Source organism: Anoplopoma fimbria, chromosome 1, assembly GCF_027596085.1.
Source record: "Anoplopoma fimbria isolate UVic2021 breed Golden Eagle Sablefish chromosome 1, Afim_UVic_2022, whole genome shotgun sequence".
In the NCBI taxonomy this organism is placed as follows: domain Eukaryota; kingdom Metazoa; phylum Chordata; class Actinopteri; order Perciformes; family Anoplopomatidae; genus Anoplopoma; species Anoplopoma fimbria.
This window is the reverse complement of record NC_072449.1, coordinates 7078297-7096861: the sequence shown is the minus strand read 5'-3', so window position 1 is coordinate 7096861 and position 18565 is coordinate 7078297. Positions and strand designations below refer to the sequence as shown.

At 39.0% G+C, this 18565-nt stretch overlaps 1 protein-coding gene across 1 annotated transcript; it reads right to left on the bottom strand.

Annotated features, from left to right (window-relative positions):
- Positions 1-5885: 5885 nt before the first annotated feature.
- b3gat1a (beta-1,3-glucuronyltransferase 1 (glucuronosyltransferase P) a) lies at positions 5886-16128 on the bottom strand. Its single transcript, XM_054602389.1, has 4 exons — positions 16017-16128; positions 13211-13722; positions 8523-8819; positions 5886-5972 (listed from the first exon to the last, which is right to left on the bottom strand). The coding sequence occupies exons 1-4, from the start codon at positions 16126-16128 to the stop codon at positions 5886-5888; spliced, it is 1008 nt and encodes a 335-aa protein (XP_054458364.1).
- Positions 16129-18565: the final 2437 nt, after the last annotated feature.

Genomic DNA, 18565 nt, shown 5'->3' with positions numbered 1-18565 from the left:
TTTCCGACATACTATACTATGACCTTTTTTTCGACATACTACATACTATACTATGACCTTTTTTTCGACATACTATCTTATTTTTTTTCAACATATTATACTATGACTTCTTTCTGACATACTATACTATGACTTTTTTTTCGACATACTATACTATGACTTTTTTTGACATACTATATTATGACTTTTTTTTCGACATATTATACTATGACTTTTTTTCCGACATACTATACGTGCACGTAGCATTAGTGGCGTTGTTTGTTGGATCCCAGTTTGTATGGCGCCAGGGCCATGTTTGAGTCCTCATGATTGTGAAGACAACTGTGTAAGGTGCACCACTGCAGAAGTGGACAAGGCAATATGAAACATGCTCCTCATTTGGAGAGATAGAAGGAGGTGCTTTTCAAACAGAAAACCACCATTTCTTTGATTTTTTTGTAAATGCGGCAGACATGATTCCCTTGTGACCCCTTTGAGTACATTCATACAGTAGAAGAAAAAGACAAGCATGTGGATGAAGGGAGTGAAGAAACTGTCATCCTCAGCTTTGGTCCAGAAACTCTTCACTTATCTGGGGATAAAAGAAGAGAAGGAGGAAATAGGAACTGACATTCTTTGTTCCTACTATTACAAAAACTATAACTACAATAACATACCATACCTATAACAATAACTGCTACTACAAAAATACTATTAAAACTTAAACAGCTACTATGAGAACTGCTATAATATGCTTTCTCAAAGTTTTGATGACTGAGTGACAATTTAGGGAGCAAGCATATGATTGAAGGTCGCACAGGATACTATGCTAAACTTTTTTAATGGCATACTGTACAATTACTTTTTTTATGTACTATGATATTTTTGCGTCATTCTATAGTATTTTTTATGGCATACTTTACTATGACTTTTGTATGGCATATTGATGACATACAATTCTCTACTACATTTTGTGGGATACTATTTAACTCATTATATACAAGTCATTTTTTTAAAGTAATAAAATATGAAATTAAATTGATATACTACACTGTGACCGTTTCTATGATTTTTGATGACATATTATACTATGATATCTTGTAATACTTTTTTCATGAAATACCATACTATGATATTTTTATGACATACAAAAGTATTATTTTTAATGGAATTAATGGCATTTCATGCATACTATTCATTGACATCTTTATTTGAGATTCTAATCTGTGATATTTTTAGGATATACAAAATTATTATCTTTCATGACATGAATATCATTTTTTATGACATTCAATACTGTTTTTTAAGGGATACTCTTTATGGTATTATATTTTAATGACTTTTGTTATGACAAACTATACTATGACATTTTTAATGTAATGTTTATGCCGTACTAAGGAATAACATTTTTATTACACACTATATTATTATTTTTTTCATAGCATACCATATGATGAAGAAAACTGTTTTTCAGCAATTAAAAACATTTGAGATCTACTCCTTTTTCTCTGTTTATATCATATCAAACTTAATATCTTATATAACTAAACATCACCTTGAATTTTGAGAAACATTTTCGACTACTTTTACTGACATTTTATTGTCCAATTGATAAGAAAATCAATACTGAATAATTGTCAGTTGCAGCGCATACATGGCATACTATACTATGGCTTTTTCACGACACATTTTATAACTATGACATTTTAATGACATACTATATTATAAATTGTTCATGGATTACTATACTTTGACATTTTTATGAAATATATTTGTATATTTCTTATACTATGATATTATTTATAGCATACAATACTATGACATACTATTAAACATTTTCATGGCATGTTATGCTATAACCTTTTTTTAGGACATATTACACTGTGCCATTTTTTACATATTTCCTGAACAATATTTATATGTATTTTTCACGGTGTACTATTTTATGATTTTTTATGACATACTATACTATGACTTTGTGTTGACAGTTTAAATACACAATGTTCTATGACATACAATATTACTATCATTATTTTTATGGCATATTATACTATGACATTTCATGGCCGATCCATGCTATGATTTGTCTATCGCATACTATGACATTTTTATCAATTATTTTTTGTAACATAGTTACCAATTCAAGTCTCTTTGTTCATCTATCAGTCTGGACAGCAAACAGAGACATAGAAGATTTACAAAACATATAAAGCCTCTCCTGCTCCAAAACCGACCCTGGTTTTATATTTTTTTTAATTAAACTAAAAAGATTTTAGTTGGTACTTGTAGCATATGAAGGACTGGCCACGTTTTTTTTTACGAAACCACTGGAAAATCAATGAAAATATCAAAATGTCAGATGTTTGAAACACACTTGGAAGGCTAGAACACCACACAGTGTACAGACACAAGGTGAGGTTCTTCTCAGTTATTTATTTCTCATGATTCAACTAACATCTTTCTCTGAGACAGAATTGCTGTGGCAAATAAACAACCTTAAGAGTCACATGCATAAAATGTGAATCACATGAGGCTGGGGGATGACAGTGGAGATGAGGAAAAAAGAGAGGACTTGTGTGTATTGTGCCTTAGAGAAGCCCCTCAGAGGGTAATGCTCATTCACTGACATTAAATACTGAATGACCTGCACTGCTAAAGTTGATGTATCAGTAGTTTGATTCTGGTCAATTCCTTGTGAGCATTAGATATTGCTTGATACGTCATCTGTTGAAGTCAGAAACATGCCAAATCAGATGTCTGACAAAAATTGTAACAACATCACTTACAAGGTGAAGCCCTTTGAATTGTTCTGCTGCTTCAAGAAACACCACAGAGATTAACATCACAGAATCTTATCCAACCAATCCAACCACATGCTGACCTGTACGGTCAAACATGCACTGGTTTGCTTGCATTTTGACAAGAGCAACGTAAGATAAGAGTTTATTTTAGTTTAAAAGGTACATGGTATACAACATACTCAATTTCAAGTTCAACTGGTGTTCAAATTAAGTCTTTTAAACGCTGGTGTTTTTTTGCATTTTGGACTCTTAATTTGTTTCAGCACTAAAAACAATTCAGGTGGATTCAGTAATATAGATTAAAAGTCCATAATGACCACTCAAGTAGAACTTAGATCAACAGCAAAGCAATAAAGAAGATGGTGTGTTGGTGTTGTGTGTGTGTGTGTGTGTCTGCGATGGTAGCACAACCCTATTATTGATCTGTTAGATAATCTATGTGTACAATTTAAGTTTGTGCGCATGCTTTTTTTTAGAGAGCAGTTGGAAAATACAGATTTAAGGGCAAACACTGCTATGATTCAAATGCACATCCTCACTTGAAATAAATACATGAATAAATATATTAAATTTGATTTTAAATAAATAATGGGAGGCAAGTTGAAGAGTAGAACAAATCCAAAGATAGTCTGTGTGATCTCCATGGCCGGTCCCTGTGCAGTGTAATATCATGCAGTCAATGAAAACAGCCAGTCTGATGAGAGATATAATACAGCCATTGCCCAAATGTGAATCTTATCATATTCCAAGAGAAATATGTAATAGCACGGTTTCCCCATCTGATGAGCCCGAGAGGCCGTAACGTCTTTGTACGTTTTCATACCGCAGCAGTGTATTTTGGGTTGTGTTTGTTGAAGGGGCAGCGGGTGCACAGAGATAATCTGGCAACGATACAAAGGCTCAGTGTTGAATTATCTCCAGCTACTTCTGCTGGGCAATGCTAGATAAGAACCACCACTCTAGACGGCTGATTTATCAAGTAGAAGGGAACTTTATTATACTAGGTGTAGAATAACTTTGTTACAGTGTTCAGACAGACAGCATCATAGCTGCTGATGTCTATTGTTAGAGGTGCGGTGACTCCCTTCTGTGATCCAGTTAATGTACAACAGATGGATCATAATATTAATAAAAATCATGAGACATCAATCCATAATACTGAAAATGGCGCGTCAACGCTGCTACGTTTATTAGCAAAAATAAGGTCAATTGTTGTGCTTTTCTTTAGCCTGCTGTCATTTGAGAGTATAGTGTATTCTCTCATTTCATACATGGGAGTCGAAGTTTTTATAAAACCCAAATACTTGTGGCCATGCATAAATTATTTAAATCTATCCTTCATAACATACACCAGCTGTTGGAAGGTGAGCTGTATTAAATATCAGCAGATGTAGCCTGAGCATTTGAATTTATGTTTTAGGGAATTCTGTCTCCTTCACATCATAGTAAAGTTTAAATCTAGAGAGGAGAGGGACTGATAAGCACAGTGGAAATCTAATTCTCTGGGCTTTGATGCTTATTATTGGATGGCTCTTGGACAGATGAGCGTGCATAGACAAGGGGAAATATTAGCTCTCTAAAATGACACACAATTGTCCCTGCAAAGTCAAAAAATGACACGTTTTATGAAAGCTTACATGGCAATTAGGACAACATTCGTGAGTCTACCGCGTAGCTGACTTGACGTTCTCATCTATTTATTATGAATGCGTCACAAACTGGAGTTTCTATTACCAAACGAAATTGGTGATGTGCTATTAGAACCTGTGCCTTGTCGTGTGTCGTTGTCAGGAATTCACCGGGGGGAGAAGAGAAGAGACTTTGTTATTTTTACATATAAATACAGTAGGTACAATGCTTTTGTCAAAATTTGTCATCAATCATCTGATTGTTCTCAAGTTGAATTCCTATTTACACATGTTGTCACAAAGGAACATCTACTGTATATATTTGTTAAGTGCTAAAAAGTGTCAGGAATTTGATTTTCAGCTCCAAAGCACTACAAGGGGTTCGTTTCTCACCGCAGTCTCTCTTCAAGTGTACAGGGGGGGGGGGGGTGGCTTAAATGCATGAGTTATAATGACACCATAAAATGAACAATGGTAACCCAAGAGTAAATGCAGGTAAGAGTCAGTAGTATTGAACTAGCAAGTCAAGTGCTTGTGAAACACCCAAACTGATTAAATTAAATTAAAGCAAACTTTTTTTATAGTTATCAAAAAGAACATTCTTTCCTTTTGCTATGTTTGTGTTTGCACAAAGGAAAATCCACAAAAGACATATTTTGTCCTTTGACTCGTGTTTTGTATCCAGGCTGATGATGTAGACCGTCCTTTAAATCCAAACTTCTCTCTTGAACAATGTGCAGATCCAAGCAATGTGTGATTTATTTCCTTAGTGTTTTTGAGGTGAAGGATATTCTTTAACCTGCTTGTTTGGTTGACTCCGCTGGCTGTATGCTTGACGTATTGTGCTGTCTCTTTTGTCGGGTTGTCGTCAGCGGGCCGTTGTACCGTGACGGTGCAGGTCACGTCTCTCCGCGCTGACCCTGTGAGGCGTCCTTTATGTCGTCTCCTCTGCACTTCAGTCGTAGACCTGACAAATAACATCCTCCTCTTACTAATCTGTGCTTTAATATGGTACATTTGTACTGTTTTAGTCCATATTTTAAAAATGTCAGATTCAGTCAAGAGGATTAAATCCTCTTTCAAAGGCCCCCATTTCCTTTTTTTTCTGATGATTAAGACATGAGCGCTGGTTGCACTTATCAAGAGACTCGCAGCTTTCCTCCTCCGCAGGTCCAAGGCCAACCACCTGCAATAGAAAGGATTAAGATATGCTCAGAAAGCGCGCTACGCCTTAATTATGTTAATTTAACCTGTTTATTTCATAGGTGGCATTTAATAATGAATACCAGCTGCTGTAATTGTGCCCTAACAGAAGAGCATATGAAGAAAATGAATGCCCAATGTAATATGACGTAGAAATAAAGACCTACTCTTTTGTAAGACCCGGTGTAAATGATCATCACATATTCATTTTCCCTGCAAAAGAAGCTATTTCAAAATAAAACATTATTAATTACCGAGGTCTGAGGAGGAGCAGTCAAATCTCCACATTGGGGTCTGTGAATCCCTTTTTCCCCTCGTTTACAAGGACGGGTTTCTCCGTTCTCGTGTGCCAAACAAGTATCTGGTGAGAAAAACAAACACAAACAATGGCAACATTAGTAACATGCTGTTCCCTTAATGCACTCTTCGAGTCCGCTCTCCCTTTCAGCTCCCACTCTGCCTCATGTTCTTCAAAACAGTCGATTCCGGTTCTAGCTCTTACAGTACATATATTGCCAAAGGCGCTGTCTGCATGTAAAGAGCTACTTGAGCGTGAAACAGGCATTAGAAGGGAGTGAAGAGGGACCAAATATGACACAGCCCTCTCAGCTTGGCCTGAGCAAAGTCATCTCCTGCCCATAGGATAATGGCTACCTTCAAATGACAGCCAACTGAAGACATTTTGACAGAGCATATATATATATGAGCTTTTGCCTTTGCAGTAGCGCTACAGTTCTTTGCATAGTTCTTCTGGGTATGCTTTTGTGCCAGCGAGCCTTCAGATTGGGTTCATTTGGACAAACATCCAGGAAAAGGATGACAATGGGAACAGAGGAGGAGGTGAGAAATAAAAAGAAGAGTCAAGCTCATTTCCCCTTCTCTTCACTGTGTTGGAACCCTCCTTACTTTCATCTCGCTGTAGTGTCGGCCATGAATTATGCATGGGGCGTGTTTGAGATGTGCCAGGAGCCCACTCCTACTTTGCTCAGGTGTAGGGGGAGGTTAATAGTCACTTGCATCGGAAGTGCTTGATTATAAGGAAGAGAGATGCCCATGCACGACGTTCCATTTCTTTCTTCCTCCGCCCTTCTGTCCGTCCCTGTGCTCATCTGTAATCAGTGTGACGGTCCTACCTCCCCGTTCCTCCCAACTCCAATTCCGCTCTCTCAGCCGTTCCCTGAATCCCCTCTTTTCATTTACCCCTCTGAAAGGCTGGGGGAGAGCAGGAGAAAAAGCTGGCTCAAAGTATCTCTCTCCCTTCCTTTCCCCTCTCTTTCTCTCTTTGTGTGTTTGTGTGTGTATGTGTGTGTGTAGGGGTGATTGTGTTGTGGATCTTGGCTAGCTAAAGCCCTCTGGCTGACTCCTCTTTGCCCAGAGAGAGGCTTAGTGATGTGACCCATGCAGATCAAGGGTCGTAAGCAGGAGTGGACATGGAGGAAAACGTTGCTGCTGCTGCCCCCGAGCCTGTTAGTGCAATGTGTGTGTGTGTGTGTGTGTGTGTGTGTGTGTGTGTGTGTGTGTGTGTGTGTGTGTGTGTGTGTGTGTGTGTGTGTGTGTGTGTGTGTATGCGAAAGAGTGATTGTAGGCAATGTGAGAACTATAATCAATGATATCCAACTTTTCAGCAAGAACTTTGCATTAACTTTCTTTCTGACCATCAGAAAATCATCATGTTTTCATAGATTTTTCTGTCAACAAATGCATGGATTTCTTGCTCTGTATATGTTGGAGCTTTCCCAGCTCAGGACGCTTAATCAAGTAAGTTTGAGGCATCAAAACATCATATGCCACTTGATTGGTGATCAGTGAAAAGATAATGTAATGTTGCAAGGACTTTTTTTAAATAACAAGTTCGCTATATCAGGAAAGTGCTGTGGTTCAATTACATTCTTGTAAAGAAATAATTCAACACATTTGAAATGCACTTATTTAACGTCTTGCAGAGAGTTAGATCAGAATATCAATACCCCCATTCTCATTACTGTGTCCTAAACCCAAAGCATAGTCAGGCTTGTTAGCTTAGCTTAGCATAAAGACTGGAAGCTACTCTGCATCTGAACAAAATCTGCCTACCAGCTGCTCTGAAGTTTATATTACTCCTGGCAAGAAGGCAAATAGGCATATTTCCCAAATATTGAGCTATTCCTGAGTTGGAAGTAGTTTCTCTTGATTTATTTTTTGATGGGAAGTTGTAGTTTCACACCCTCTTGTGTTTTTGATTATGAGTACAGCACTGCATTATCATGGAAGTGTGTTTGCATACAGCTACAAAGTTTGCTCTTACATAAGTTATGAAAACATAAAATTTCTCTCTGTTGTAAAGATTGATATTCAATGATAGATTGTGAATTATTTACACTTTCTTTCCTCTGAATCTGAATTATAGGTGAATATATTTTTCCTAGATGGTTCAGCATGCAGGTTTAGCAAGAGCTTATCAAGGTTGTGTCATTAGTATGCTATAGCAAGTGGTGGGAAGTAGGAATTTCCATTTTCTGCTGCTTATCACCTTTACTCTATTCCATTTCAAAGAAAAGTATTGCACTTTTTTACTCCGCTGCTTTATTCTACAGCTGTACTTTACAGATCAAGATGGTACAATATAAAGTGGTATAATAAGCCTATAAAATACAGTTGTTCCCAAACTGTTTGACTTGTGACCTCTTACAAAAAGTTGAGTCTTTATATTATGTAAGCACTAAATATATAATTTCTTATTATATATTTAGTGCTGGAAAAAAAGAACTGGAAAAAAAGTTATGTATCTAAACTTTTAATGGAGTACTTCTGCATTGTTAATTTTATTTAAGTAGAGGATCGGAATACTTTTCCTTCACAACTTTTTACCATCCTCATGTATAGTTTAACTTTAACTACTAACTGCTAAGTCAAGGTGCTTTAAGGGGATTACCTTAGTGCAATTGGCTGCTTTAGGCTCCAGGTCGTTGAGTGTAACAAGTTCCCGGAGCAAACTACTCTCCTGGTAGCCGCCCTTCACCCCGCGAAGCTTAAAATACGCCTGCGGCTTGAAGAGGATGAGCCTCAGGTTGATGGCAAAGCCAGCCATGTCAATGGCAAAGGGCCGATGGGGGTCGAACACTGTCTTCCAGCCGTAGACCTTTCCAGCTGCATTGACCTTGGGGGACTCGTACCGCAAGCCGCCCACAAAGGCCACAGGCCACACTGAAACTTTCCGAGTGGATCTCATCTAGCGAGAGGAGAAAGTGGAGGGGAGAAGAGAGTAAATTAGTCATCTGAAAAAAAGCATACATGACAGTGAGACACATTATTTGAGCATCTGCTGCCAGCTGTACAGCAGAGTGTGGACGGAGGGTCTTTAGAGCTGAAGCGATTATTCATTCTGAAAGACGGTGAATATTGACCAAGCCCTTTGTGCCCTGGGCAGCAGACTAACTACTAGATGAAGGCAGATCACATACATTGTTCAACAGCTGCTCTACAATGATATAATTAGATACAACCATCTTTAAAGGGAGTACAGTGCCAAAAGGGTTTTGAAGGAGCCAAGCCATTAGAGCAAGTGGCCCTAGTCGCTGGTTGGCTGAAGAGATTCTTTACGGGAGAGCACTGCCATCCTCTTTTTCTTTTTGTCCTTTAATCTTCAAGCATCAAACGATCTTGCCACCCTTTTTCTCAGTTAGCCTTTGCCATTCCAGAAGGGCCTGCTGCAGACATGAAATGTACGTCTTTACAGTGAGGGAACAGGAAACAGCAGAGATGTTTAATCAAACTCAATGCAGCAGAAATAATGACTCTCGTGCCTGTTTGGGGGAAGGTCTATTTAAAAACAAATGTGCAAGCGCATGTACAGTATCTAGTATGTGTGTATATAGTATATGATAAAGAAGAGTTCTTACCTGAATATAAGAGCATGCATGTAGAAAATGTCTATATTTGCAATGAAAGCCTGTTTCCAAGCGTGTATTTGTTAAAGTGTGCATTGTGTATTTTTAATATGTGTGTAAATAACATGAAGATAACCGTTTGCACATGATCTGCTATATTAGATTGGTGTGTGTGTTATCTCTGATGGGATACTGTGTGGTCAGTTCAGGGGATCATAGAGCTGCAGAGTGTGAACAGCATGAAGTGGGTTGGGGGGGGGCTTATTGGAATCTGTGGATTTTAGCTTTGGGGGAAAAAAAACAAAAACGTGCCAGGAACCCAGATAAGATTTGGCAGGACATTCGGTCTCAATGAGATCTGGGTGTCGATGGTGGAAGAGAGATTGAGTGCTTATATGCATCCATGTGATTGTGCTGCTATAAATGTATACAGAGGATCATATTTCTGTCTCATATGTGGCCTACATATGGTTTGGCAGCAATGCTCAATCTGTTTCCTGTTTCAACACCTGGGTACAGGTTCACAAAACCGTCTGTGAGATGCTGAAAAGCTCCAGTAAGTACCGTCCACAAGGTTGTTTTGTCAGTTTCTTTGAAGACAGGTGACAACTGGATCCAGCCACCAACCCATTTTGCCCAAACATACATACCCATGCCTGCTCCCTTCATAGATATACAGTAGGTACAACTCAAATGAAGCATAAATCATACTTTCTGCAGGCGATGTCAAGGGGCTCATCACTCTCCCATCTGAAAATGTGAAAACGAGTGTTCCGCCTGCCGCCTCTAGTGGGAATATGAGCCGGAGTAAAATAGCACACATCCCTCTTCTTCTCGCACCCAAGCAAAATGAAAACGCAACAACGTTCCTCTTGCCCCATTCTGGTGAATATGATTTGTTTGTACAGAGTTTTATTTTTTTTGTTCACTGTTGCTAAACTTTGTATTTGAATACCTGTGTGTGTATTTAAGATCTATTCCTTGCTCCACTCAGTGAGAGGCCTTCGGAGACAAAGTGGCTGTGTTTCAGAAAAGCAAAACAAAGAACAGAAATCCCAAATCCTCAAAGAGAAAAGAAGGCGGCATCCAGGTATTAATGAGTCCTTAAGGGTGCAGAGAGGAAGGAACAGAACAGAATAGTCGTCCATTGGTGCCATTTGAGGAGTTTGGGGATTTAAGTCTTTGTCCAAACAACAGAAATGTGCTATAGTTATCTAGATTTATGATTAAACAGATAAAGTAAACTTTATATTTTTTAACTTTTTGTAAATCCATTATATATATATTAAATTATGACAATCATGATAGTTTCTCATCTGTAAAAATATAATCGAAGCAGCAATAGTCAAATATCATGGTAATGTCGGTACTGGCATGTTATGATATTTGATTTTGTGATTATCATTCAGCCTTACTGCAGACATTCTGATTATGTGATCGCTCCATTCTCTTGGATTTATGCTGTTGACATTTATTCTTCAAGGTTGAAATTGAGCACAGTGAGAAATAAATCTTTTATGTTTTTATTAAGGCATGACCAACAAAAAAAGTAGTTAATTTTAATGTGCCAGAGCCACAAGTGCATGAATGAAAGACTGATTGCCATAATGTGGGTATGAATAGAAGGTAATAAAAGCAATCTATGCACCAAAATCTCTGGCAGCGGATATGATGTTAGTTAATTTACAACAATTCCAGTTACATTCTTTTGTTGCTGCAGACTATAGTGATAAGTGATCTGAATTGTACTGAGGAGAATTCCTGCCGCTCTGCATGTGTGGTTAGCAGTTAGCTATGGTTTAGTCTTATAAATGCCACATCGTTTTAGGCTAAGTTAGCATATCAGCCGCAAACAATGTGATGTTACTGCCTGGATATAACAGTTGTATATCTTTGACTGAAGTTGATGTAATTTAAAAGGACCAATGTGCAGGATCTGACTATTTTCTGTTGGTATTTTCATTCGTTGTGAAGCTGACAGCTCGTCAACATGTACCTAGCTCTTATTTCTTTAAATTTTTCAAATATTAGAGTTAAAAAGGTATTTCAACTGCTCAAAAGGAATGAATTGGATCATTTAAGATTAACCAGGGGAAAAGGACGAGTCTTTTTCTAACATATGGAGCAGTGCACATCAATCTTTAAAACCTTGTCTCCACACTGGAGGCTTAAATGCCTATCTTGTTTTCAAGCTGTTGAGACACTGAATATTTACTATGGTGTCAGCAAACTACTGATTTTTTACTATGGTGTCAGCAAGCTATTTTGTTGTTGCAGTCCACTCCCTGCTTTCTGTCTAACTGGCTGTCACCTCCTCTTTCTTTTGCATTCTTTTTCTTTTTCTGTCTCTCCCTCTCTGAGTCTGTCTCTTTCCCCCTCAGGGCCGTTACTCTGACCCATAAATAGGCCCGTTGGAGGTGATGGAGGGCCTCTGAGGGAGACAGAGCACTTCGGCTGATTCCCAGAGAAAGGTAATGACAGGCCCCGTCAATACCCGGCGCTCCATTTACTTCGGTACCCGTCTGCGCTACTAACAAGACTTGAGGCTAATACTCAAAAGACCTAGACCGTGTCTGCTCAGGTAATTCAACCGATGTTGAGATGGATGGACTGAGATTGTACTGATTACATGCCCGAATGTCTCTCCACCAGCTCAAGATCACTGACTATGCTTGTTAAGAGCAAGAGAAATGCTTACGGTGTTACAGTGAATTTATAGTTGTATAACATACTGCAGCTGCGTAGAGTATAGAGTATATGGCTGGGGAGTGCCATATGGTGTATTCTATGTTTTACCTACTAAATATTTATATTGAACTACAGCTATAGGGAGGGATCCGAAAGAAAACAAGAATTTCAAAAAGTTGACATTTACATTTGTGCATTTTTTTTCTCTACAATAAAACCTCAAAAGGAATTTACATGTACAGTAGAGAATATCATTGGCAAAACTTTTTTCAAACAAATCTTTATGCATTGCACTTAAACGTCAAAAGAACAAAATAATATTTAATCTTCTTTCCTCAAGCACATTCAAAAGTGCAGTCAGTTTTATTTTACTGGATCTTAGCACCATAACATATTGGTTAGGGTTCACTGATTGTTGGCCTTCCTGATCAATTCCAGTCACTCCTCTTTAAGCAGAGTGGCTGCTGAGCTTTCTAGCTTTCTAAACAGGCATAACAGGCTGTCCTCTGTGTTTTTGCTGGGAATGAATCAATGAATTAATCTCCCAGACCCCCTGAATTACCAATCGTGTGCTCTGCACAGGGTTTGTTTTTCTGAAACTCAAGTGGTGCAGCGTTTGAAAGGTGGATTCAGCTTGAGAATTTTCATTAGTGGTCAGTGCAGAAACAGGAAATGGTTATACTTAGGTATACCATCCAAAGTTTAGATGATTTAAGTTGTAAATACTTAAGAAGTAAGGTTAAAGTTAGAGGAAATTGGGATATGGAAATTACTTTCATTTGTAGTTACCCTGGGATCTATAAAAACACACCGATAGCCCCCTACACATATAGTTTCTGTCCCCCCATTCTGCCTCAGTACCTTTCATAAAGACCAGCAAGGCAGATTAATGGTGAAACAGTCCCGCTTTGAACAGGGTGTGTAAGGGACACCACTGCATTCAGATACATTTTGTAAAGTTCAACCTATACTCTAAATGTTCCATGTCTTGCATTTTTTTGTAAAAAAATGCATTAAATAAACATGAGTGTAGAGCAACTCTGACCTCCTCAAACAACTCCAGGCTGTATGTGTTGTCATCATCCGCAAAGTAGACGATTCCAGCTTGGCTGCTGTTGGCGTTGAAGGTCTCCCTCAGCCACCGCAGGGCCAGATTCCTCTGCATCGTCCCCCTAGGGATTCTGGGGTCCCGGGTGTCACCTCGCAACTTATAGTTCCTGGGCGTCTCCACATTGAGGTGGGTGTAGTTAAGTCCCATTTCTCGGAGGAGCCGCGTGACCAGAGGCGTTCTCCTTTGGGAGTCCTCCACCAGGATCCAGTGCAGGTTGGGAACATGGAGGAAGGTGTTTCCCAGGCGTGTCAGCTCCGCCTTCTGCACCGGTCTACTATATGTGGGGGTGATGATGTGGATGGTGGGCAGCACATCGGACCAGGGCGGAGGCCGTGTGTACACATACTCTGTCCTCACCACCTCCACAATGTCCTTATCTGAGGCACAGTATTCCTTGGAGTCTTGTGCCTGGCCACCTGCCTCCCTCTTGCCCTCGACACCATCATCTGCAGATTTGGGGATAAGAAGACATGTAAGGCATTAGTGCAACCTTGGGCTGCCCTTTGTATATTTGCCTCAGGTGACTTAAACCCAATAGGGGTAAAGTGTACCTGAGAGACGGTGGTGGCGGACTGCAAGCCTCTCTGGAATGATAAAGATCTCTTTTACTAGGTGGTGACAGGCTGCAAAAAGTGAAAGCAGGCACCGTGAGAGGATAACACAGCTGATGGACAGAGAGACAGCGCAAAGGAGAGGGAGGGGAGAGATGAGCCCTGCTATTCCCCCAGCATTGCCTTTGGGCTTTTTCTTTCGGAAGGAAGAAAAATGTGGGTATGTGGATCCAGGAGACATGCTGTCTTTTTATTTTCAGAGTCCACCAAAAACTCCCTCATCCTCTGCCTGCCCCTCAATGTCCCTTCTTACTAAGACTACTACTACTACTACTTTGCTGCAATGTAGTTATGTAGCTGAAATCAGTCCTAGTGTTCACATTCATTCTATTAAAAATATCTATATATTGCCCCAGAGATCCCTAAACATGACCTTAAATGCTATGATTAACTGTGGCGGGACTAAACACTCCACTACCAAGATCTTTTGGCTCTTAAATGACTCCATGGAAAAGGTTGGAAATTGTTTTTGGGGATTATTTGGTTCTTCTGCTCAACGCAAATATACATACATTACTTCTATGCCCGCTGGTTATCTGGAAACTGAAAATCCAGGTAACACCAAATGCAAACTAAACAGTTACGAAACTAAATTTGTTTTTTACGTGGACTACTTTTGTGGGCATGTTGAGCATTTGACACAACACAGAAATAATAACCAAATCTCCCAGCAGCTGTAGCACTACAGTAGTGAATGCTGTGCTACAAACACACTGCTTTCTTGTTTCTTTCTTCTGAAATAACGTTAATATCATTTTGAATGTATAAGTGAGAAAAATGTGACCACTAAAGACCTGCATGTAAACAGCTGTGAATAAGATGACACAAACTGACTCCTCTAGAGGTAAAGGCTGTGATACTGTAGTCCCAATAGTTTGGTCAAGATGGATAGAACATGATAATAGAGACATTAACGTTTATTTTAATTGTGCCACAGTGGCGATCTTTGTCACTGTTCTGCCCGAGCTCCAGTCTCACCTCCAACATAAGGAGGGTTTTTCTGCAGCACATAGATTAACATAATCTACTGATGACCAGATGTTTGACAAAGGCTGCCAAAAAACCTCTAGCTTCTCCTTTAAGAGCACACAAAAGGAGGTCTGCGGGCAGAGCTGTGTCAGATAACACTCGCCACCTTTTTTTCTATGTATACATTTTTATTAAATTGACAACAATTTTGTCCTTAAACCTATGAATTTGGTGAGGAAGAAAAGTATTAGTACTCACATTTTTTTTAATGACACTTTTTTAGGTGTGTAGGTTGGCTGTAAAAACAAATAATGTAATATAATTTGTAGTTTCTGTTGACTCCAGGCTGCTTCAGGACAATTGTGTGTACTTATTTTGGTTGTTAACCCCTGTGTGTTGATTCGTGACATTATAAGAAGAGGGCAAAGAGCTATATTGATTTGCTGTGGCTCTAATGGGTTTGTTTACTCTGCAGAACACTTGACATTTCACACTGTTGGTTTGTGGTCTCTGGGGGATGATTGGGAGGCTCATGAGTGTGTGTCTTAATGACTCACACTGGTGTGCAATTGTGATATTACAAGTGGATGGAAGATATTCTGTGAAGCTAACTGAGTAGACATTTATTATTTCAAATTGCTGATTTACCGAACAAACTCTAAAAATGAATTTGCACTGAATTTGAATGAGTGAAATTGGGAAATAGTTTAAACCTTAAATGGATAAATGAATTGTGGACATGCTGCTTCACAGTGCATGCTGTGTGAAATATGGATAAATGGGCCAAGGCCTGAAAGTGGATAGGCTGCAAATGTTTCGTAGAACAAAAGTTATTGTCAAAATAAGAAAAAATGAAAGATTAGACAAAGCTGAGCACTTAATTCTATTCAACTGACAAACTGAATATCCGATATAACTCCTTGATGAATGAGAGTATATGTGGATCAGTAACTTCTCAGTCTTCATCAAACACCAAACAATCCACACTGATGAGGTTTACAATGGCTGCACAAGAGTCATTGAGCCCTGATGAAGCTGGTGGTCATGGTTAGTGAGTGCCTCTAAATGAACGGCCTGTTGTCTAAACCTGAAGTACGTTTTTAGGTTGGAGGACCCACTTCACGTTAGATATTGCCTGTGGAGTGCGGTGCACTGCGTACCCTTGCGGATGGCGAGGAGTGGAGCTATAGCGCTTTGGTGCCAAACAGTGATGAGCAGAGTCCAGGGTAACACGATCAACACGATGGCAAGAATATCTCTTCTCTTCGGCATCTCCAGGATTGGTTATCTGGCTCGGCATTACCTGGAGAAAAAAAGTTGGATGTGTTATCATTCTGCATTTTGTAACACACAGGAACATCTTTAGAAAAAGCCATAAAATGTCCACGTTTGTGTTAATATCTCCACCATTCAAGCAAACATAAAAGTGGCTAAATCTCCATCACTTGGGGATTTGGAGGCACAAGAAGACACCCATATTCATAAGGATCAAAAGCATCATTGAAGGAAATTATGTCATGGTTTACTCTGAGCTTTTAAAAGAAAATAGACTATTATTCTGCAGCGGTCACAGCGCCATTACAGCCTCACCAAACACATTAAGAGTGAGATGACGGAGCAGATGCTGTTCGTCCTTTGCAGAAAAATGTAAGAAGTAAAAAGAATAAAAGGTAATGAAAAAATTAAGTGTGCCACAGCCAACAAAAGGAGGGTCAAATCTACCAGAGGAGGCTATGGAGCAGGAGCTTGTGCCCTCTGCCAACCCAATGAGCTCATCGGTGCCATCACTGAGGAGGAGGCAGTGACTTCATGCCCAGTGCTGTAACTATTCACCAGCCAAATGGCAGGAAACAATGTCACCAGACTGAGGCTGGACTGTTTGGGATATGTGCCCTTCCCTCTGAGTCCAAAATGTTTGGTTCAACTTTGTATCCCTTTGAAAAATCAAATTACAGCATGCAAGACATTCACTGTGAATTAATTGAAATAGCTTTTACAAATTCAACTTGAAAATGTAATTGATGAAGCTTTGTCACAATTTGATTAATAGGATGGTAGCAGGTCTCTCTAAGTAGCTGGAAAACTTTCATTAAAAGGTTTTTCAACTTTTTATATAAACTTGCACTTCTCTTCTCTTAATGGTAACCTTTTAAAAGGTAAAGGTGCAATTTGTGATTTAAATGTAAACAATGGGTCAATGATAGTCCCAGTTTGTTTCTCTCTTCTGTTTGCATACATTTGGGCAACAGAGGTTACCAGAAACGTTTACCGCTACAACAGCAGTAACGGTTTTTAAATTACATTCTGAGTTTTTCCAAAGATTGTCAGTTAATTATCTTTTGGTGAAACCAATGGTTACTTCTGTTGCCTGAAGGCATGCTGATACATGCGAGGCACAAACTAAGGTGTAGGTCATAACCCAAATACTAGATGAGGATTGGAGCCAGCTAGAACTATCAAATGTAGTGAAAGGTCTTTTAATGCGTTTCACTCTATTCATTAATGTCTCCATAAACGCACCACCCACCACCAGGTCAGGAGATAATCTAGCAGGTCTTTGGACTAACAAAATCTGAGTTTTTTAATGTGTTCCAATGTTGTATTTATATATGTAACGTAAATACAGTAATACAGTAAATACATTACTAGCACATGTCTATGCTGTGCCCCGCCTTGGTTACTGTTACGCTACACCAGTCTGATTTAGACTTTTCCAACTGAAACTGATTTTATAACCTGTAGCCATCTAATGTAAGATAATTAATCAAGTAACATTAGCTGAACGAGTTGATTGAAAACAATGTCTCAGGCTGACATTTTAATGTTTCCAGCTGACTCATCCGGACTGTCAACCAAATACTGTACCATAATGATCAGATACAGCTGCTAACATTACCTCCAACTCTGATAGCATCAAGGTCTGGACAAATAAACGGAAGCTCGAACCAGAAACGGGGCTTTTTTATCTGACAGACGATGCCTGGTTACGGTTGTTAAGTTAGGATTGGACAATTGCTGTTCAGGCATTAATAAAATTTATGATTTAATAAAAAACGTAGGATCTGGCCTTTCAAAACCTGGGGTGAAAGTACCCAGCACTTAAACACACTTCTTACTCTGTTAACATATAATGGGCAAATTTCATGTTTCGAGAATGAGACCAATTCATTTAATTTTCCTCCAGCTTTTTTTTGATGACAAATGAAAATTACTCAGCCTATAGAAGTTGATTCTACATTGTGTGATATTGAGATATTATATATAAAAAAACTAAAAAACATAATGACATGAAAATACACCATATAAGGTAATATCCCACAAACTTTTTTATTCTCGTTTGTTTTTTTTGGATTGCATCATTATATTTCAGACAGCCTTATTATTGTGTCCACTCCCTGTGCTGTTGGGCCTACTCCATTGCCACTTCTTGCCACCGGTAGCTCATTTACATTGAATTTAAGGATAACAGACCTCCCCGTGTCTCCCAGGGACTGTCTCTCCTCCTCCTTAATAGGCTGCTGGCATTATGCCAAGCCCTAACTGGAAAAATGCATTTATTAACTGATCTGCTCAATTACACAAAGGAGAAAAAAACAGACATAATATGAGCACAGGTGTTTGGCGTATTCATTACAGCTTTACACATGAGGAAGCAAGTCATCACATTTCCCACAGTGATCCTTTTCCCACTGCTGGGGAAGGTAGCTGT

Bases quoted from the DNA above. Each gene is read 5' to 3' on its own strand.
- b3gat1a (XM_054602389.1), bottom strand. From the start codon at position 16,128: ATGCCGAAGAGAAGAGATATTCTTGCCATCGTGTTGATCGTGTTACCC. The intron at 13,723-16,016 runs GTACGCAGTGCA...CCAAATCTGCAG, and splicing joins ACTCCTCGCCATCCGCAAGG to ATGATGGTGTCGAGGGCAAG. The intron at 8,820-13,210 runs GTCAGAGTTGCT...TCCTCTCGCTAG, and splicing joins GCCTGGAGTTGTTTGAGGAG to ATGAGATCCACTCGGAAAGT.